This window comes from Chionomys nivalis, chromosome 19, assembly GCF_950005125.1.
Source record: "Chionomys nivalis chromosome 19, mChiNiv1.1, whole genome shotgun sequence".
In the NCBI taxonomy this organism is placed as follows: Eukaryota; Metazoa; Chordata; class Mammalia; order Rodentia; family Cricetidae; genus Chionomys; species Chionomys nivalis.
In genome coordinates, this window is record NC_080104.1 from 3,594,020 (window position 1) to 3,616,708 (window position 22,689).

The 22,689-nt window shown below is 41.2% G+C and overlaps 1 protein-coding gene across 1 annotated transcript; it reads left to right on the forward strand.

Annotated features, from left to right (window-relative positions):
• The first annotated feature begins 2,689 nt into the window (after positions 1 to 2,689).
• Positions 2,690 to 21,201, forward strand: Sgo1 (shugoshin 1). Its single transcript, XM_057751515.1, has 8 exons — positions 2,690 to 2,718; positions 4,456 to 4,603; positions 5,037 to 5,233; positions 12,893 to 12,969; positions 14,895 to 14,938; positions 16,688 to 17,491; positions 19,697 to 19,886; positions 20,236 to 21,201. Exons 2-8 carry the CDS (start codon positions 4,462 to 4,464, stop codon positions 20,345 to 20,347), a joined length of 1,566 nt encoding a protein of 521 aa, XP_057607498.1. The 5' UTR covers positions 2,690 to 2,718; positions 4,456 to 4,461; the 3' UTR covers positions 20,348 to 21,201.
• Positions 21,202 to 22,689: the final 1,488 nt, after the last annotated feature.

The window sequence follows — 22,689 nt, forward strand, 5'->3', positions numbered from 1 at the left end:
TCAAAAACCCAAGGGCTAGGAGTGAGTCAAACATAACCCAAACTCATTTCTACCAAGGAGAGTAAACAGAAGTTCCTGAGGAAAAACAAAGCTTGTCTCTGTGCCAGTGGCAGACTAGGCAGCTCACAATGACAAATCCGTGGGCCTAGAAGCTGGAATACTTTCATTTCTGCCTCCAATTCACAGATAAGGGAACTGAAGCATGGAGCAGTAATGAAGCATTTTACACAATAGTTTAGTTGGGATGTAGTTCAGTGGTAGAGGGCCCACCCAGTTTGTGTGAGACCCTAGGCTCAATCACTAATATCAGAAAAGGAAACAATCAAAACAATAGCTGCAAATGTAAACTAGTCATAGAATGCTTATCTAGCATATACAAAGCCCTGAGACTAATATAAAGTTAATCACTATTAAAAAGAAGGCAGATAAGCCCTTGTCCCTATAGTAGCTAGTTCTTGATTCTAGCTTTGCTTAAACAGCAATTCTGATGGAGGGTGGCAATGACTGACGGAGGAATTACCTATTTGAAAATACCAGATACCTTGATTTAAAATATTGCTCAATGGTGGGGTGCAGTGATATGTAGAGTAAAGCCTGTATATCTGGCTTTAAATATAGTACAGCGTTTGTGTCTGGCTTTGAGAGAAATGATTCAGCAAAGCCCTTGCTATGTGTGGGTTAATCAGTAGAGGCTGAAAAGACTGTTTAAACCTTGAAGCATTGTTTCTCTGGAGTCTGCACTTGGTGCTACACGAGAGCTTGAGATGCACTGATCTTGGTCCTAAGACACTCCTGGCAGACCTGGAAAGCCACAATCAAAAGGAACTTTTTTTGATTATGTGTGTAGCTTATCTGCTCTGATGGGCAGAAAGAGCAAGATGACTTTGGTAACTGGAAACTTTTTCAAACCCAATTTAAGTTTGTAAAATTGTTTGAATAAAGTAACTAGAGGGAGCTAGCCAGGTACCAGTCTTTTCCAAGAAGGCTGGACCCCTCTGCTCCTTTGGAAAGTGAAGGCTTAGCATCTTGGTGATCTGTCTCTGCTGTGGCACCTATGACCCAACATCAAACAATAACGGAGTGTTTGCCTCACATACTCAAGGCCCAATGTTAGACACCAACACCAACAAGCTATATGAAACAGCAGAAAAGGTGAATCAGACTCTCCTAAGGCAACATCCCAGGAATGTGCTCCCTAGGTGACTCTTACAGTTTAAGATGCCCCACACTAAGAGTACCTACATAGTCATCTTCTGTTTATCACAGATGAGCTCCTTCATCTCAACCCCTCGATACTTGCTTGCTTATTGTCGTCCATGTGCCAGGCATTATCAGGTCAAGTTCAGCTCTAATGTGTTTCAGACATCCTGGTAACTTCCTATGACAATAGAAGTTTGCTGACGATTGGAAATGACTGAGTAGATCTAAACACATTTAAAGGGCATGGCTTCCCAGTCGGTGCAATCAGGCTAGTTCAACACACACACACACACACACACACACACACACACACTACATTTCCTATGGAAGCAAGGGAACTCAGAAGGGATATGACAGATGAATGTGACAGATGTCAATGCTAATTATTCACATTACTAGTTTTAATTGGAGCCTCCCATACTTCGTTCAGAATTACGGTGGTTCCTCTTGGTTTAAGAAGAGTTCTGTTTGGCTACTAATGTTTACCAAGGATATGACTTAAGAAGCAAATTATCCAACTGTTGAGGCTTCAAATTTCTTGTTGTGGAGTTCCCTGCTGCCACCTTCCTCTTCCCTCCCTTTTTTTTTTGTGTGTGTGTGTGTGTATGTCCTGACCAAATCCCACACTACATCTACTGATGTGTGACCATGCTGCACTTTTCCCAGCATGCCTAAACCCAATTCCTTTACGATTCTCAGGAACTAATAAAGACGTTTAGGTTGTTCCCCAGAAAGTCCTTTTAAATCCATCCTGGCCCTGAACCAACATTCCTTAACCTTTTATGTAAACTCAATCCTCTGCTCCAGGCAACGCTGCTGCACCTGGAAAGTCTGTCCTGGGGATAGGCTGCAGTCGGTTCTAAATCTCCTCAGTGAATGCTTGGGACGGGATCAGGCTGTCACTTGGAGTTTCTTCCATGAATCAACCAGGCCCACCTGCAGAGTGCTCTTGTGTTTTCCAGAGGTTGAAGCTATAATCTCTCACTTCAACCCTTACCCTGGGCCCTCCCGGGTGTGCAGCAAGCTGACTGGACGTTTGCCACAAGAGGACGCTCCCGAGCACGGGTCTGTCTCAATCTTTAGTTCTCCAATTCAGGTTTGCTTCGAACTCGTCATTCATCGTTCTCCTCCGTAGCCTCCAGAGAGCTGGGTTCTCCCGCGTATGTCCAACACCCCGGCCTAAAATAGGAAGTTATGAACGCATCCAGAATCCAGCCTCCAAGCTCCCGGTGACTCCGCCCCTCGAACGGCCGCGGGGAGCCAAAGCCTGCTCCACCCTTCCCCTCCGCCCCACCTCACGCCAACCACTGCTGCGCGTGCGTGCACGTCACAGGCTGCGACTCGGGGGTGGAAGAGGCGCTGCGCATGACGGCCTTCGGGCAGCCAATGGACGATCGCGACGGAGGATTTCAAATGTGGCGGCGGTAGTTGTATCCTGCCTGGCGGAGCTGGAGGCCAGACAAGCTCGCGGTGCTGTGAGGGGCTGTGAGCGGCAGTGAGCGGCTGTGAGCCGCCGAGGTACGGGGCGGGACGGGTGGTGAGCACCGGGGGTACCCGACGGGGCTAGGCCTTCAGCTCACGGGAGCGTGCACCCCGCACTTGGCAGGGCTTTTGCTCTAGCACACATCTTGTAGGACGTTAGTTTGCTTAGTTTATGCTAGCAAAAACTCCTTAGATAGGACTTTGCTTTTAAAGTATCTAATAGGGGCTGAGGATGTGCCTTGCTGATAGATTTTTGCCTAGCATGCACAAGACCCTGGTTCAATTTCCTGCGCGCCCGCGCACAGAAACAATCCGTAATCATTTTTTTTTTTTTTTTTTTTTTTTTGGGTTTTTTCGAAACAGGGTTTCTCTGTGGTTTTGGAGCCTGTCCTGGAACTAGCTCTTGAAGACCAGGCTGGTCTCGAACTCACAGAGACCGTAATCAATTTTAACTCCACCAGTTATTCAATCTCAGACATCTCTGGTGCAAATTTTAAAAACTTGGTGGTGTTAGGGTGGCTGTCTTACGCAACCTATTCGTACTTTAAAAGACTAGTTGCATTTATTCTGTTAGACACCCCCTCCAATCTATCGTACATATACATTGGTAGAAATACCTTTAGATGAGATATGGAGTACCTATTTAAGGCCCCAGATATGCACGGAGGAAAAATAAGTCCTGGGAAAATTACCCAAGAAAGGAACAGATTCAAAAAACCAAGAGAAGAGAATCCGTTGTGGTGAAATTGTATGTGTACATCGCGGGTGGCAACAGTTTGCAGTTTGGAGACCTGGAAGTTGTAGTCTAGGATACAAACTTAATGAAAAGTAGTATGGCATGTTGAAGCATGTCATTTTGCTTTAATCACATTGATGTTTTAATATGAATGCATGTGTTCTCAGCCACCCCAATAAATAATTAGTAATAATTGCTAAACAGAGCTCCAGATGTTCATATAATTGCTTCTGAACTAATACTGTAATCCTAAACACTAAAGGTTGGTCATAAACATTGTAAGAAAAGTAAGGCAAAGTGTGTGGCTCGCACATGTGGTTCCAGATACTCAGGAGGCTGCGAATATCAGCGCTCTTAAGTTCAAAACCAGACTGTGTAACATATTCAATAAGCAGATCCCATAGTGCTTAGAATATTGTATGCTTCCAATGAGTATCTACTAGAAAATGAATAGTTGACACTTACTACTACTTTCTTTTTGTTTTTTGTTTTTTGTTTTTTCGAGACAGGGTTTCTCTGTGGTTTTGGAGCCTGTCCTGGAACTAGCTCTTGTAGACCAGGCTGGTCTCGAACTCACAGAGATCCGCCTGCCTCTGCCTCCCAAGTGCTGGGATTAAAGGCGTGCGCCACCACCGCCTGGCTTACTACTACTTTCTTATGAAATGGCAGAAGATTATTTCAGAAACATGAATGACATTTTACAGGATTTTTTTTTTTCTTATCATGAGCTTGATTCTAACATCTGCTTTTGTTGAATTGTTTTTGAAATGAGTTTTACTGTGTAGCCGAAGCATGAATTCATGATCCGGGTGCCATAACCATCTTAGTAGCTTGGATTATGCCACAACATCTGACTTAGTAATATTAGTAATATTTTATTATTAAAATTTGTAATATTTTAAAGCTAAAAAACAAAATTACTGCCTTTTTTGAAGTAAGTTTACAATTTAGTCTTTCCTTAATTCCTTTTTTCTAAATTTTATATTTGAAAGTATCTGAGAAATGTTAATTGTTTTTGTTTTTTTTTTGATTCATAGACAAAGATGGTTAAGGAAAGGTGTCAGAAAAAGTCCTTTCAAGATAGTCTTGAAGATATTAAGAAACGAATGAAAGAGAAAAGGAATAAAAACTTAGCAGAGGTTGGCAGACGCAAGTCCTTTATCGTTGCACCATGCCAAGTACCCAGTAAGAAACTTCTGTGATGTTTTTATATGCCATTCTTGTGCGCTAGTGTGGCGTGTGTGCGTGCGTGTGCGTGCGTGTGTGCGTGTATGTGAGTGTGTGGCGGGGAGCAGGGCTGTGCTAGAGGAGAAGTTCTGGAGCCCTGCTATTTCTCTCTGTTCTATTCCCCTGCAAACGGTCTCTTACTGAACCAAGAATTAGACTGGCAACCAGCCAAGCTCCAGAGATCCTCCTGTGTCCATAACCCTCCAACACCTTAGCTCCTTTCCTGCTCTGACACACAGTGATGGGGTTACTTGTGTGTATGACCACATCTAGCTCCTTATGGCCTCTGGGCTTCATTGATTGATTGATTGATTGCTCTTAACCACTGAGCCATCTCTCCAGCCCATTTTACCTTCTAGGTGTAAGTTTAATTGAAATTTTTATCTTATAGCTAACACTGCTACACTGCTGAAAAATTACCAAGATAACAACAGGTTGTTAGTTTTGGCTTTGGAAAATGAAAAATCCAAAGTGAGAGAAGCCCAAGATATCATCCTACAGCTGAGAAGAGAATGTTACTATCTTGCATGCCAGCTGTATACAGTGAAAGAGAAGCTAACTTCCCAACAAAGTGAAGACATTGATCAGGTATGTTCATTACAAAACTTTCTTATATAGTTTTGCTGTATGAAGTGCAGCTTTATAAAGCTCTTTATTTTAGATATGGAAAGTATTCTAAATACTATTTGGAGAAATCACTTAAAAAATAATTTATTATGTTTATTTATTTAGGTGTGTATGTGAAGTTCAGAATACAACTTGCAGGTGTTATATAAACATGGGACATACATTCGCGTACCTTCACATATAATATGTGCATAGTAGACAGTGTAGAAAATAATTGCTTTCTAGCAGATGCTATTTCTTCCTGGGTGCCGTTCACACCGGTGACTTGTGACTCCAGAACTCGACATGCCAAGTCAGGAAGATTCAAGTTATTGGCTAATCTGAGTTGTACAGTGAGTTCTTATCTCTGAAAGAGACTTCTAAGATTTTGTTTTTGTTTTGTTTTTTGGTTTCTGTAGTAGTAGTAGTAGTTGTTGTTGTTGTTATTTGATTTTTCGAGACAGGGTTTTTCTGTAGCTTTGGAACCTGGCCTAGCCTCAAACTTGGAGATCTACCTGCCTCAAAGGTTTACGCCACCACCGCCCAGCTTGGATTACATTTTAAAGATTGTGTTCTTTCAACATTTTAATCTTTTTCCCCTTATTCAGTAAATTACAAGGGACCAGCCTATCGGCATCTGAATCTCCCTGATGCTTTCCAGAATTTATAAATGATTATTTCTGTTTGTTTTTAATTGTGTATGTGTGTGTGTGTGTGTGTGTGTGTGTGTGTGTGTGTGTGTGTGTGCATCTGGGCATGCGTGTGATCGTATGGCTGCACATGGAGGCCAGAGGCATCAGAGCTATAGTTACAGGCCGTTTTCTGCCACTACACATCCTTACTGCTGAGCCAGATCGTCAGCCCCCTCCTTTCCAGAGTTTGGCTGAAATTCCAAGGACCACTCTTCAGTGTCTACGCAATGGCATAAATGCCAGAACAGTAGGGAGAAAATTCTGCTATTGAATGCTTAGTGCCAGCTGTCAATGTTCCCAGTTAAGTGTGTTGTTACTAGTTGCTAATATATTCTTAGCATTTAAAAGAATTTTTTTTTCTGTTGTAGATCTATGTGTGTCACTTGTTCTGAACCACTCTGTACTTGTTCTTCAGTGTTCAAGGTTGATTTCTCAATAGTAGAGAGCTTTTTTATTTGTTTGTGACAGGATATCAATATGTAGACAAGGCTGGCCCCAAACTCACAGAGATATACCTGCCTCAGTCATCCAAGTGGTAGGGTTGAATGTGTGTGCCACCACTAAGATGTTTTAGTCTAAGAAGGCCTTCTTTGCTTGGGTAGAATACTTCTTTGCAAGAGTAGAATACTTGTCCAGAATGCATAAAGTCCTGAGTTCGTTCATCCTCAATGTTGCAAAAGAAATTGTGGGGAAAAAAGGGAAGATTTGGAGCAAAGACATTCGAGGGTAAAGGTGTTTGCCACTTGTTGATGGGACACACATGGTAGAAAGAGAGATCTGACTCCCCAGAAAGCTGTCCTCTGACATATACACATGGCATAGCACGCCTTCCCACCAAATAAATAAATAATATTTTAAAATGCAGAAATGTAGAGACAAAAGAAGGGGAGTTTTAAGACATGTTTCCTTTCTGTCTTAACTTGCTCACTAACAGTCTTATAATAAGTCTTTATACTTTTAAGATTTATTTTTAATTATTTGTGGGGGGATTGTGCACATGAATACAGCTGCCCACACAGCTCAGAAACTTCAGACCTCACCCACGCAGGGCTGGAATTATAGGCAGTTATGAGCCATCCAACATAGGGGCTGGAGGCATAGGAGTGAGTGCTAGGGTCCTATCACTGAGCTTTCTCTAGTCCTATAATTAATACCTTCAATTATACTGCTACAATACAATTAGATATTCTTTTCTCCTTTATCTTGAATAATGTTACTACTTTCTTTTTGTTGTTCTTTTTTTGGTTTTGTGAGACTGGAACCGGCTCCTGGAGATCATGTCACAGACTCACAGAGATGTGTGAGTCGGCCTTTGCCTCCCTGAGTGCTAGGATTAAAGGCGTGTGCCACCACCACCCGCCTTAATGTTACTACTTTCTTTCTTGCTTTTTTTTTTTTCTTTTTTTTTTTTGTGAGCAAATTTCTTAACTTTTATTTTCTTATTCCCTGAAATGGGATCCATGGTTTTGCATATGCTAGGCAAGTGTTCTATCACTGAGCCACATCCCTATCCCCTCTAGTTATTTAACTAGTAATAAAAATTAAATATAAACACACACACACACACATACATATATATATATATATAATTTTATTGATATTTATTGAGCTCTACATTTTTGTCTGCTCTGTAGTGGGAGCTGCGGGCCTCTTCCCACAGCCCGGCACATGGATGCCTGGCTAGCTTATGCCCCAAAATAACAACACACAAACTGTATTCTTTTAAACACTGCTTGGCCCATTAGCTCTAGCCCTTACTGGCTAATTCTCAAATCCTGATCAACCCATCTCTAATAATCTGTGTAGCACTAGTCTTACCGGGAAAGATTCAGCATGTCTGACCTGGCGGCTTGCTTCATCATGTCTGCCTCTGAGAGGAGCTGCCCTGCATCTGCCCGGGAGAGGGGAGCATGGTGTCTGAGCTCACTTCCTCCTCCTCCCAGCATTCTGTTCTGTTTACTCCACCCACCTATGTTCTAACCTATGAGGGCCAAACAGTTTCTTTATTTTTTAACCAATGACCTTCCTCCATCACTGCTCCCCTCCCTGCCTCTCCCCTCCCCACTTCAGTCCTTCCCGAAGGTCCCCATACTCCCAATTTACTCAGGAGATCTTGTCTTTCTCTACTTCCCATGTAGATTAGAGCTATGTAAGTCTTTCTTAGTGTCCTCATTGTTGTCTAAATTCTCTGGGATTACGGTTTGTAGGCTGGTTTTCTTTGCTTTATGTTTAAAAACCACCTATGAGTGAGAGTTCCTGTGATGATCGTCTTTCTGTGTCTGGGTTACCTCACTCAGAATAATGTTTTCTACCTCCATCCATTTTCATGCAAAATTTAAGCTGTTGTTTTTGTTTGTTTGTTTTTTCTGCTGTGTAGTACTCCGTTGTGTAAATGTACCACGTTTTCCTTATTCATTCTTTGGTTGAGGGGCATTTAGGTTGTTTTCAGGTTCTGGCTATGACAAACAATGCTGCTATGAACATAGTTGAGCACATGTCCTTGTGGCACGATTGAGCATCCTTTGGATAGATACCCAAAAGTGGTATTGCTGGGTCTTGAGAAAGGTTGTTTCCTAATTTTCTGAGAAATCGCCACACTGACATTCAAAGGGGCTGTACCAGCTTGCATCCCTACCAGCAATGCAGGAGTGTTCCCTTTTCCCCCACAACCTCTCCAGCATAAGTTGTCCTCAGTGTTTTTGATCTTGGCCATTCTTATAGGTGTAAGATGGAATCTCAGAGTTGTTTTGATTTGCATTTCTCTGATGAATAAGGATGTTGAACTTTCCTTAAGTGTCTTTCAGCAATTTTAGATTCCTCTGTTGAGAGTTCTCTGTTTAGGTCTGTACTCCATTTTTTTTTTTATTGGATTATGTGATCTTTTGGTGTCCAATTTCTTTGTATATTTTGGAGATCAGACCTCTGTCTGATGTGGGGTTAGTGAGGATCTTTTCCCAGGGAGGCAAAGGCCAACTCACACATCTCTGTGAGTCTGTGACAGGATCTTCAGGCTGTCTTTTTGTCTTGTTGACCATGTCCTTTGCTTTACAGAAGCTTTTCAGTTTCAGGAGATCCCATTTATTAATTGTCACTCTCAGTGTCTGTGCTCCTGGGTCTATATTTAGGAAGTGGTTCCCTGTGTCAATGTGTTCAAGTGTACTTCCCACTTTCTCTTCTTTAAGGTTTAATGTGGCTGGCTTTATTTTGAGGTCCTGGATCCATTTGGACTTGAGTTTTGTGCATGGTGATAGATATGGGTCTATTTTAATTCTTCTATATGTTGATATCCAGTTATGCCAGCACAACTTGTTAAATATGTTTTATTTTTTCCATTTGTTATTTTTTGCCTCTTTATCAAAGATCAGGTGTTCGAAGGTATGTGGATTGATATCGGGGTCTTCTTTTCAGTTCCATTGGTCCTCCTGTTTGTTCTTATGCCAATACCAGGCTGTTTTCAGTACTTTAGCTCTGTAGTAGAGTTTGAAGTCAGGGATTGTGATGCCTTTAGACATTCTTTTATTGTGCAGGATTGTTTTGGCTGTCCTGGGTTTTTTGCTTTTCCAAATGAAGTTGAGTACCGTTCTTTTGAGGTCTTTGAAGAATTTTGCTGGGATTTTGATGGGCAAATGTTACTACTTTCAAAGTTAGCTATTTTGATATCAAATTGAAAACTTATATAAGAACTCATTTTTTTTTAAATATTTATTTATTATGTATACAATAGTCTGTCTGCATGTATCCCTGAAGGCCAGAAGAGGGCACCAGACCTCATTACAGATGGTTGTAAGCCACCATGTGGTTGCTGGGAATTGAACTCAGGACCTTTGGAAGAGCAGACAATGTTCTTAACCGCTGAGCCATCTCTCCAGCCCTATTTTTTTATTTTTGAGACGGGGTTTCTCTGTAGCTTTGGAGCCTGTCCTGGAACTAGCTCTTGTAGACCAGGTTGACCTCGAACTCACAGAGATCCACCTGCCCGTGCCTCCCCAGTGCTGGGATTAAAGGCGTGCGCCACCACTGCCCGGCCAAGAACTCATTCTTATAGGTAGTTTTGGGCAATTTGTTATTGAATCAATATCTGTTGAGTTAGGATCCCTCCCCACATCAGCTGGCAGGGATCTGTTGCCCTCTTCTGGCCACATGAGCATACATTCAACAGATATGTAGACACATAGAATAAATAAAAAATGTGAGATAAAGATAAAGCTAGTATGTGTTCATTAAATTCAAAAGTTCATTAAATTTGATTAAGAGCTCTTCTTAGTGTTCCATCTGCGGCTCATCTTTCCAGCAGAAATGTGCAGGCTTTTCCTATTTTCTCTTGTTCTCCCCCACAGCATCATGTTCTCATCTCACTCCCGTGAGAATTTGGATCCTTATTATTTGTTTTCCTCCCTACTGGATTGGCACAGTCAGAGGTGTAGGAGCTGCACTGTCTCTGCCTTCAGGATGAAAGAAGAAATCATCCTGGTCAGGTTTCCATCCTTTATTTCTTCCTTTCCCTCTCACAACACAACTTTTAAAAGAGAGAGAGAAAGCGGGGGTGGAGGGGCCAGATGTGGTGTTCACACCTTAAATCCTTGCATTGGAGAGACAGGCACATCTCTGTGAGGTCAAGCCCAGCCTGGTCTGTATAGTAAAACCTGGTCTCATTTAAACCATGTACATAGCTTCTGTCATTGCCGTTTTCTGTGGCTGTGTATCAAGATCACCAAAGCTTGCATGCTGCCAAGTTTGGCTTGCCCTTGTTTCTTAGCTTTGCAGTGATTGCGAGAGAAGTCTCTTTACTTGAAATCATTGATCTCTTAATTTTCATGCCATCATACTCACCCTGAGTTTTCTTCCTACTTCCTTGCTGTTCCGTGTTAGTCTCCTGTGTTGGCAGCTTCTATTTTGGTAAATGCCAGTTGCCCCAGACACATGTGAAATCCTCCCATGATTATATAATTGTTCTCTGGTAACTTTTGAATTCATAAATCAAAGCTTAAACATAGATGCAGATGTATACACTCATCTCAGACAAACTTTTATACCAAGCACAACTCTTGCTGGGTGGTGCACGCCTTTAATCCCAGCACTCAGGAGCCGGAGGCAGGCAGATCTCTGGGAGTTTGAGGCTAGCCTGGTCTAGTTCCAGGACACAGAAACCCTGTCTTGAAAAACAAAACAAAGCATAACTCTTCCAATTCTCAAGTATATTGTCTACCTCTGCCTTCTTCTGTAATCCCCTCTCTATTTTTTACTTATTTATTTATTTATTTATTTATTCATTCATTCATTCATTGTTGTTGTTGTTTGGGTCATAGTCTCTCACTACAGTCCAGGCTAGCCCAGAACTCAGTCTGAAACCTGGCTAGCCTCACATTGATTTTCCCTCTGCCTCAGCACCAGAGTGTTGAGATTCACGCACTGCTGTGCCCAGATCTTTGTCCAGTTAACTGCTGCACATCTCAGTAAAGCTGCCTGCTCACTTACTCTGGCCAAACCTGCTCCATCAATGCCTTCTCCCCCATCCACATTCAGTCCTTGCACATGATGGAATTTTCTCTCCACATGTTCTCATCTGCTAAATGTTAAGAATGATAGAACCCTTGACAGAAACTCCGTGGCAAGTTGCTTAATACTGAATATACCCTAGACCCCTTGGGTTATGCATGTTTTTATTAATGGGGCCATCCCATGAGCTTTAGTCTCACATCTTCGTTTGCTATGATGACATCCTAACTTTTTCCACTCTAGGACCCCTTTAAGCCATGCTTTGTGTTGGCCAGACTGATCTTTGTACTGCTTTGCTTAGTAGTTTAGTGAGTTTCAGTGACCCTTAACCTTCCCCTCAGAGTCATGGCTCTCCAGCTGCTGGCTGGTGTGCGCACCTCCCACTGCTCTCAGTTGCTGTGTTTCACTGCATTGACCTGTGCTCTTAAACAACCATGACTGTTCCTGTTTTACAACTTTTGCATTTGCTCTTTACACTGCTTTTTCTTCCTCCTGCTCAGTAACTGATGAGTTCTTACATTTCAGTCAGAGTCACTGTGTAGTAGAGCTCTCCAGCTTCAATAGCTCTAGATTCACTCATATCTCGCCTTCATAGTGCTTTCACTGTAGAAATCAGACGTGTGTGTTGGGGAATATTATTTTCAGGTATGTGATTTTGTTTACACTGCATTTGTTTAACTCTTTGAAGCTGTGTTACTGCGCCTGTCTAAAACAGTGGATGGTCTAATAGAGAGCTGAACAGCCAATAGTGAGGCAGGAGCGAGGGTAGGTGGGGCCGGCAGCAGAGAAAATAAATAGAGGCAGAAACGAGGAAGAAGAGGAAGGAGAGACCAAGAAGAGGAGAATGTCAGAGGCCAGCCACCCAACTACACAGCCAGCCATGGATTAAGAGTGAAACATAAAAGCCCAGAGGGAAAAGGTAGATGGGTTAATTTAAGAAAAGCTGGCAAAAAACAAGCCAAGATAAAGCTCAGAATTCATAATTATTTGTGATTTATTTGGAAGCTAGGTGATGGGCCTCCCAAAAAGCCAAAAGAATAAAACATCACACAACACACATGTCTCTTTTCACTGGGAGGAGGGACACGTGTGGGCATGTGAAGGTCAGAGGACAGCTTCCAGGTGTGATTCTTTCCTTCCACCATGATTCTACGGACCAGCTGAGATTATGAGGCCTGCATGGCAAGAGCTCTTATCTGTGGGCTAACTTGTAGACCCTTTTTACAATTTCTTTCTATACACTAGAATGTGAGCTACAAGAGGGCAGCGTGTGATGTTTCAGCTGTTGGATCCTAGCCCCTGAAACTGCATGGCAGTGCTGCAAACTTCAGCAACTGTGTACTATAGCTGCAGGCACATATGTTTATCCAGCAATACATGCAGAATGCACATACACACTTCATAGCAGTAAACAGTTATAATGATGTTTTCTTTTGATTTAATATATTAACAGAATCGGAAAGGATGTATCTCAGAAGTGGTCTCCAGTAGTGACAACACCGTCGGAGACTTATCTGTGAAGACCTTACGGTTAGTACCAAGTTCATTATTGTTTCTAGGAAATTGACATCATTTGTCTTTATTGTCTGAGGCTTTTTCTATTGGAAGTATACTTAAGAGAATTTGATATTAAAATACTGTTCTATGTGGAAAGTTAGAGCTTCTTTTTTACTGTATTTATTTATTTGTTATGTATACAATATTCTGTCTACATGTATGTCTGCAGGCCAGCAGAGGGCTCCAGATCTCATTACAGATGGTTGTGAGCCACCATGTGGTTGCTGGGAATTGAACTCAGGACCTTTGGAAGAACAGGCAATGCTCTTAACCGCTGAGCCATCTCTCTAGCCCCTTTTTCTACTGTTTAGTTGGCTAAGTTAGAAACTCAACAAAGCTTTAAACTGTTTTCTTTCAGTTGTTTTATTTGTTTTTTGTTTTATTATTTTGTATGTCATTTTTCATTCTTGTAAGCAGTCATTATTAAAACTAATATTTTTTTCAGGCCTAAAACCTGTCCTATTTATTGGGACATGGGGTGGGTGGAGTGAATTATCACTTTTTAATACCTCTGTCTGGTTGTTCAGTTCTGATTCAGATGCCCTCTTTCCCTTCTCTTCAGTTATGTGTGTTTTGTGTTCTTTTGTGAACTATTGAGATTTAATTATGTATACTAAAATACACAGCTCTTTCTTATTAAAATTGTTTTCATGCGATATATTTTAATCATTTACCTCTCATCCAGCTCCTAGATCCTCCCTTCCCAAATGACTTTATGTCCATTCTCTCAAGAGGGGACAGCAAAACAAAAATGAAAAGCAGAATAGTCAAAAGAAAGACAAAAAAAAAAGAAAAAGAAAAAAATGCCCAATAAAACATCCACAGAAATACCACTGAGTCTGTTTTGTATTGTCCTGTTCTAGAGTGCAGTTGACAGACCCAGTAAGACTTCCTCGGAGAAAACTGATTTTCTCTGTGCCAGCATGAACTCTCCAGCTCTAATTACACCATTCTGTGAGGTGGCTAACATATATAGCTATAGGTCCAAAGCTTGGGAGGCTGATGCAGGAGAATAGTTATTCAAGATGGCCTGGGCTACGTGGCTAAACCTTGGCTCATAACAAATAAAAAACTAGAAAAGCTACCGAATATGGCCTCAGTCTGGGCAGTGCTAGTACATTGGGGCTGCCCATGTGCTGAGGATGTGGCCGTGTTCTTGGCCTGCACCACGATGCTGGGAGGACAAACAGTGCTTCCAGATGGAGGCTCTTAGCCCCCAGGGCAGACTGCCTGCCATAGATGGGGCTTTGTCATCTTCACTATAAAGTTCTAGCTGCACACATCACTATTAAACTTCCAGAGTTTTAAAACTGTTGGATTTTAAGACCCAACAAATGAAGTTAGATGAGGTGAGGTAACCAGATTGTTATTAGACTTCAAAAAAACTAGTAGTTCCCTCTGCTCTATTACAAAACCTATATTTTAATATTATAAAGTGGAAATTTTTTTTTTTTTTTTGGTTTTTTCGAGACAAATTGTCAATACAAGTTTTGAGTAGAAGAAAATTTGGTTAATGAAGCAAACTAGAATTCAGGTTTCAAAGAAAACAAAGGGGGCTACAGTTTCAGAAGAATCTAGACTTAATACCATTAGCATGTACCATTGCCAAACGATAGCTCCCACAGTGATAATAGGTCCTGAAGAGCTGAGTGACCAAACTTCATTCTTAAAAACTTTGAGGCAGTTTGGATTGACTGCTCCTTCTGTGACCTGAAGTTGGATTAAATACCAGGTGTCATGTGAGCAGCATTTGGTTTTCTGTGATAGGGAACAAGGATTTGTAGATTTGGACTGAAATTGTGAAATGATATCACCACAAGCTTATACCCTGGGAAAATGATGAGTTTGGGGTTTTCTTTTTATATAATTGCTAAGATTTCTGTTTCTTATTCTTTAAGGCAAACTGCTCTTGAAGAAAATGACTGGCCTTTCCAAACCAAAGGTAAGTTGGTTAGAAAATCTAAAAATACTGATCTTTGTGAATAAGTAACCTAATTACTTTTTTTTTCCCATTTTCTTCCTTATTTTTAACTTTTAAGTCTGTTTATCTGTTATTCTGCTCAAAGAACCTTGATCTTGCATAGACTGATAGGGGATTAAAAGAATCCCTTCAAAGCCTGAGTGGTGGCTTATTCCTATAATCTCAGCACTTGGGAGGGTGAGTATCCTACTTAGGGTCACTATTACTGTGATGAAATACCAAAAGCAGCTTGGAGAGGAAAGGGTTTGTTTTGTTCACAGTTCCATATAACAGTTCATAAACAAACACAGTAAGGTCAGGAACTCCCATAGGACAGGAGCTGATGCAGGGGCCATGGAGGAGTGCTGCTTACTGACTTTCTCCTCATGGCTTGTTCAACCTGTTTTCTTCTTGAACCCAGGACCACAAGCCCAGGGGTGGCCACACCCACAATGGTCTGGGCCCTCCCACATTAAGCACTAATTGTAAAAATGTCCTATAGGCTTACCTACAGCCTAATCGTATGGAGGCATTTTCTAAGTTAAGGCTCCCCCGTTTCAGATGACTCTAGCTTGTGTCAAGTTGACAAAGCCAGCACAGTGAGGCAGTGGGGTCAAGTTCAAGCCCATCTGAATACATAGTTGAGACCCTGTCAGGAAAAACAACAGCAACACACCTATTCATTATGCCAAATCTATAAGGAGGAATTTTAGTTGTATCTGTAGCTGCAATCAACTGCTATGTGCTGTTGTAGCCTAGGATATATATATATTCATTTATTATGTATACAATGTTCTGTTCTGTGTGTATGCCTGCAGGCCAGAAGAGGGCACCAGACCTCATTACAGATGGCTGTGCGCCACCATGTGGTTGCTGGGAATTGAGCTTAGGACCTTTGGAAGAGCAGGCAATGCTCTTAACCTCTGAGCCACCTCTCCAGCCCCGAAGTAAAGGATCTTACTAGAAGTGACTGCAGGGAGCATTCACACCTAGGACCGTACTACTTTGTACTAAGCATCACAAAATGGGTGGAATTTGAATAAGGGAAACCAGGTGAAAACCCTGTTTTTCCTATAAATACAGATATTTATCTGAAAGGCCTAATTAACAATTATCCAAATAATTTCAAAAAATAACTTCTACTTTCTTGGTATATTTTCTCATTTCAGAATTTGAAGTTCTCTTCTTCTCTGTGCTTACAGATAAAACAGCAAAGCTAGTACTTTTTCTTTAAGCCTTTGAACCAGAAACACATAAAACCCCTCTTATAATATATGCATAATGAGAATATATTTGCTTATGTTGGGGAGATTGTTTTGTTCTTTTGAGACAGGGTCTCACATATGTAGACCTGACTTTGAACTCAAAAAGATCCTCTGCCTTCTGAGTGCTGGAATTAAAGGGTTTTTCTTTTATTTTGAGACAGTGTCTCTTTCTGTGGCCAAGGCAATCCTAGAGCTATGTGGCACATGCCAGACCTCACTTGATCCTCCTGCATCAGCTCCCACATATGACATCATTCCTACAGTATTTTTAAATGTTGATATAAGCTATTGATTATTCAATGATGAGTAAAAAGCTGGTGATATTGAACTTTCTATGTTTTTATTTACTTATAGTAAATATAGGGAAGCTATTGAATAACTGCTGCAACTTCCAGTTCTAATGTTCTTGGAATGTGCATTTCTAAAACATAACATTGTTTTCCTCACTTGTTCCTTAAATATTCAGAACCAAGTTCTACTGTTCCTCCAGACACACTGGGGAGTGATTTTGATTCAGGTAAAGTCAAGCCTTCTGATGACATCTTACCTAAGACTGTGTCTTTCCGTCGCCACTTAAAGAAAGATTTTAGTAATGTAAGTTGCTCCCCTGCTTTGGAGGACTGTGAAGCCAGTCACTGGGTGGGACAGTCTTTGGAAGTTAGAAGAAGTGGGTGTAAAGACCCAACTATAACTCTGCACAAACTTGAAAATGTAGAACAAAATGTTTGCCTGTGGAACAAGGACCAAATTAACTTATCTCCTAGACTGACTTACCCAGGAAAGAATGCTAAAACAAAAGTCATTTTACCATCTGAACCTGAACAAACAGAACGTAAGCACCAACGTGCACAGAAAAGAGCAAAGCGGAGAAGAGCCAACCAGAAATGCAAATCAAAATCCTCACTGAGGTGTAAGGGCAAGAAAAGCAAAGATAAGCACACTTTGCAACCCACAAAATTGGATAGGTCTATTGGTTCTGGCGACGCTTATGATTTTAATGTGGAAGAGCGTGTTCATCTTACTCCTTTCCGACAAAAGATGAGCAATGGTTCCAGTGAAGAAATTACCAGTGGTGACCAGGAAGGGAATGCTTCCGATCTGAGTGCCTCTGAGGATGAGTCCAGTGACATCTACCTGCCTCCTTGCAAGCACTTGATAGACCACACCAGAGAATCAGACAGACCAATCACCAGGCCTCGGCCTAAAAGGGAACTCAAGTACACGGATGAAAAAGATAAGGAGAAGACTCTGCCAACCAGAACTCCTACCGGTAAGCAGTGGGCTTATTTGCCTGAGTTTTGAATGTTTCTGCTAAATGGTTGCCTAATGCTGATGATTCTTAGATACTATACCGCCGTCTGTTTCTCTGGGAAGTCTAGAGACTTTCCATATGTGTTCTCCGTAAGGGAAGTTAGAGCCTGATTAAACAGTATGGGTAGAAAATAGAAACATGGCTCTGTTATTCTGGCTTACTTGAAGCCAATAGGAATCTTACAGGAGTATTACTTCTCGGGGTCTGATTTCCATTGGAGAGGACGCTTTTGAGCAGGGTAAAGAGAGGACAGGTTGTGGTTGGATTGAATTAAAAGATCTTTACACTTGTGATCCCCTGGAAAATGAAAAAGAAAAAACTCATTTTAATGGGCTTATATATTTAATTTAACAGGAAACTTGACTTATTTTTCTAGATGAAGGTGAGCTTATGAAAGAAGTTCTTTTCTCATCTGCTGAAAACTAGCTCAGAAACCCATGCATTTATTTTATCAAAGTGGTTCAGTGTTAGTCATCAGCCTACATCTACTCACAAAGACTTCATTGAGAGTTTTGATTCCTGTGGCAATAGCTCCATGCTGTCAGGTCCTATCATCTTCAGAATGTTGTCACAGTGTAACAGCTCAGTTGGCATGTTTGATTTGCTTTACTGGGATATTAAAGTCTGAAACAATGAATTAACTTTCCTAGTTAAACAGCTGAACAGTATAACTTGTAAAAATGTGTTTTAAAACTATGTATCATGAGAATCCGCTCTCAGTAGCTGTTTCTCTTTTTCTTAATAAATGTTTGCTCTACTTTAAATAAAAATGCTTTAATGATAGAATAAGTTGAGCAGGGTTGGCAAACTTGATAATTATTGAAGTCGAGTAACATGGGGCATAGTTGAACTGTTTGTTACCTCTTCTGTGTTTTTTTGACAACAATAAGGTTTCACAAAGAACAAAAACACTTAAATAGTTTGATCCCAGACTTCTATCAGCATCATTACCTGGAAACAGCCATAATCCCAGGTTCTGTCCTGTCCCTTGAATTAGAATTTGAGTGTCTTTACAAGTTCCCTTGGGGGCTTATAAACACACATGGTGTGGGAAGCATTATTCTAGACTAGAACAGCTGGTCTGGCCCTGTTGCATGGAGGTAGTCTGCATTAATACTGGATTGGTTGTATGTTTGTGGTGGCAGGAAAGTATCTGACACCCAGATACTCTGTAGTTCAAAACCTCTGTTGGAGAAGATTGTCTTTCCATATTCTCACTATGTGTGTGGTACCTGCCTCCCAAATAGATGTAGCTTTGAGATGATAGAGGACCTGGGTGTTAATGACGGGAAAGACATCTGAATTTTTGTAACATTAGCACCAGGGGGAACAGGTTTTACCCTGGTCTTCATGGTCTGCTGGAGAGTTCTTGTATGTTTAATGGAATGACTTTGTGGTCAGTGGGCTCCAACAGTGTCACAAACTTTGGTGTTGACTGGGACCGGAACCTTGGTGATTCTAAGGATTAAAGTGTAACTAAAATACAGTTTCATACTTTAAACCAACTTATAACATCTAAGCTATTAGGGAAGAAGATTACATTTTAGTAAATAGTTATGTTGTAGCTGATAGTTCTTTACATCTACCATAGCTTCTACATTATCTGGCTTGAAAAAAAGAAAAAGAAAAAAAACAAAAACAAGAGGAAGTTTTGTAGATGGAAGTTTTTGTCCCACCCAGTCCCACAGCCATTCAGTCCCAACCAAACACACAGAGGCTTGTAATTGTAAACTGGTTGGCTTACTATTATTATTATTATACAATACAGGCTTATTATTAACTAAATCTTTCAACTTAAATTAACCCATAATTCTTATCTATGTTTAGCCACATGACATGGTACCTTACTCAGTGAGGCATTCTTACCCTGCTTCCTTTGCCTCTGGATGGTGACTGCAGACTGAGCCTTTCCTCTTCCCAGAATTCTCCTAGTCTGGTCGCCCCTCATATACTTCCTGCCTGGCTGCCAGTCAGCATTTTATTAAATCAATAAAAGTGACAAATCTTTAAAGGATACAAGACCAGTATCCCACAGCAAAGTTATTAAAGCATAGATCATGAAGTGCCAGGTATTTTGTGTGTTTAAAAATATGTAATTGACCATAGTTTTATTTCTGTGGTTTGTATCCCTTGGATTCATATTCAATAAACACTATATTGTAGGTATGCCATGCAAGAATCAAGACTTATCTGGTTGTAGCCTAAAGGATGTCACCAATATCCTGCTGTCTCCGATAGTGAAAATCAGGAAACTTTCTCTGTCTCCAAAAAGGCGTGAAGATAGCCCAGCCATGCCTCTGCCTAAGCGCAAGTGCACCACCATCACAAGCTATAAGGAGCCAACACTAGCTTCGTAAGTACTGTGTGGACTCATCTGTGATGGCTCTTATGGGAGGGCTGAAGAAAGGCTTTAGTCGTGAATGGATTGGTTTTTTTGTTTTTTTTTTTAGGTTTTTCGAGACAGGGTTTCTCTGTGTAGCTTTGGTGCCTGTCCTGGAACTCCCTTTGTAGACCAGGCTAGCCTCGAACTCACAGAGATCCACCTGCCTCTGCCTCCGAGTGCTGGGATTAAAGGCGTGCACCACCACCACCCGGAATGGATTGTTTTTGAGGACTAGGACTGGCCTATTGTTATATTAATCCTGTGCTGAATATAATACTGCTATATGTGTAATCATACCTGAAATCTTTTTTATTTATAGGAAACTGAGAAGAGGGGACCCTTTCACAGACTTGTGTTTCTTGGATTCTCCTATTTTCAAGCAAAAAAAGGATATGAGACGTCCTAAAAGAAGTACAAAGCACACACAGTAACTCTTTTGGTTGGATGCTATCAAAGAGGATCCTTCTCAGTTACCTGATAGAGTCCGTGAGCAGTGGGCAGAACCATCCCTTATCAAGCTCTGGGTCAGGACCTATACTTTGTAATTGTGTGGATTGATACCAATCTAAAATTTCTCCAGCAGGGGAATTTCAGAGTTGAAATTTTATAAAGATAGGATGTGGATCTTTCGTGAATCCTTGACCATAAGACATACCATAAGTTGCTGAGAATCCCTTATTCTACTACCGAGTCTTTGGGTAAACTATATGTGGAATCACAATTAAGAGAATTGGTAGTTTTGGTTCTGGGACAAGGTTGTGAACTCTGTGTGTGACATCATTCTTCATCAGAATCAACTTGTCATGGACCTCAGGCTAGCCCTTCATGTTGTCAGAAGTCTACAAGTATAAATATGTGACTAGTAAGTTTCTGGGTTTGATATATGTATTTAATGAAATAACTGAACTGCAGGTGTGTATATATTTCTTTAAACTGAAATCACTATAAGTGGTCCATTTTTAAAGAACACTGAAGTGTGGCTATTGTGGTGGCCACAGTATAATATAAAGTCTAGCTGTACATAATGGTGGCCATTTTGTTTTCCTTCTGCTCTTAACTGTCAAATAACCTTGATTATCTTCCTTTCTGGCCTTAACCACTCCTACCTTGTTTCCTCATCTGTTGTCCCTGTCAGCTCTCCCCTTCTCTTCACATTAGATTGTCTTAATCAAGTTTCCTGCAGCCTTCAGGCCCCAAACCAAGACATTTCGGTTTGTGGCTCAGTAGTGAACACTTGTGTCATTTGGGCAAGGCCTAGGAGTAAATCCCACTGCAAACAACAGAAGGGCCTAGTGTTCATCTCAGACTGTCCACCATGACTTCCTGCAGTATGTTCAGTCACGCTGAGAGCTCTTCTCTGTTTCCCGTGTGCATCCCACTCTCCCATTACAGTCTTATTTCCAGCCACTGTTCTATTTCAGCGCTGAAGACAGAACCCAAGGTCCTGTGTGTGACAGGAGCACAGCCACAGCAGTCTAGAGCCACGCTGTTTATCTTTTGTAATATCATAGTACCTTCAGGGCGACCATTTTACCTAAGAAGAAATACAAGTCCACTTTCATCTCAGTGGACCTCATGTGGCTACGATTACCAGTGCTGCCTACCCAGAGGTAGACTGTATCCTGGTCCACACCAAGCAAGCTGGCTTGTGGGCCATGCTTCATACAAGCTAAGTTTAGTTTTTATGTATTTAAAAAGTCAAAAACATGAGATTCCATATTTATTATGTATACAATATTCTGTCTGTGTGTATGCCTGCAGGCCAGAAGAGGGCACCAGACCCCATTATAGATGGTTGTCAGCCACCATGTGGTTGCTGGGAATTGAACTCAGGACCTTTGGAAGGGCAGGCAATGCTCTTAACCTCTGAGCCATCTCTCCAGCCCCTTCCATCTTACACCTTAAGAATGGCCAAGATCAAAAACACGACAACTTACGCTAGAGAGGTTGTGGGGAAAGGGGAACACTTCTGCATTGCTGGGGGAAATGCAAGCTGATACAACCCCTTTGGATTTCAGTGTGGCGATTTCTCAGAAAATTAGGAAACAACCTTCCTCAAGACCCAGTAATACCACTTTTGGGTATATATCCAAAGGATGGTCAATCGTGCCACAAGGACATGTGCTCAATTATGCTCATAGCAGCATTGTTTGTCATAGCCAGAACCTGGAAACAACCTCAATGCCCCTCAACCAAAGAATGGATAAGGAAAATGTGATACATTTACACAACGGAGTACTACAAAGCAGAAAAAAAAAACAACAAAAAAAAACCAACAGCTTAAATTTTGCATGAAAATGGATGGAGGTAGAAAACATTATTCTGAGGTAACCCAGACACAGAAAGACGATCATCACAGGAACTCTCACTCATAGGTGGTTTTTAAATATAAAGCAAAGAAAACCAGCCTACAAACCACAACCCCAGAGAACATTGAGGACCTTGAGAGTCTTACATAGCTCTAATCTACATGGGAAGTAGAAAGTAGAAAAAGACAAGATCTCCTGAATAAATTGGGAGCATAGGGACCTTGGGGGAGGGTTGAAGGCGGAGAAAAATGTAGAGCTCAATAAAAACAAAAGTCAAAAACATTAACATTTGAATTAAATTTGCTACTTAGCCTGCGGAACCCCAGCTATTTGTATCCTGGTTCATTTTCAAGATTTTTCTTCATGGCCTGTTATGATGGTCCATACCTATAATCTCAGCACTGTAGAGGCTGAGGCAGGGGGATCCTGTTTTTCACAAACTGTGCTACATTGTTGGGACCATT

What these genes read in the sequence shown, in the direction of transcription:
- Sgo1 (XM_057751515.1), top strand. Translation starts at nt 4,462, where the DNA reads ATGGTTAAGGAAAGGTGTCAGAAAAAGTCCTTTCAAGATAGTCTTGAA. An exon ending in TGCACCATGCCAAGTACCCA is followed by an intron (nt 4,604 to 5,036) that starts GTAAGAAACTTC and finishes TTTATCTTATAG; the next exon opens with CTAACACTGCTACACTGCTG. An exon ending in AAAGTGAAGACATTGATCAG is followed by an intron (nt 5,234 to 12,892) that starts GTATGTTCATTA and finishes ATATATTAACAG; the next exon opens with AATCGGAAAGGATGTATCTC.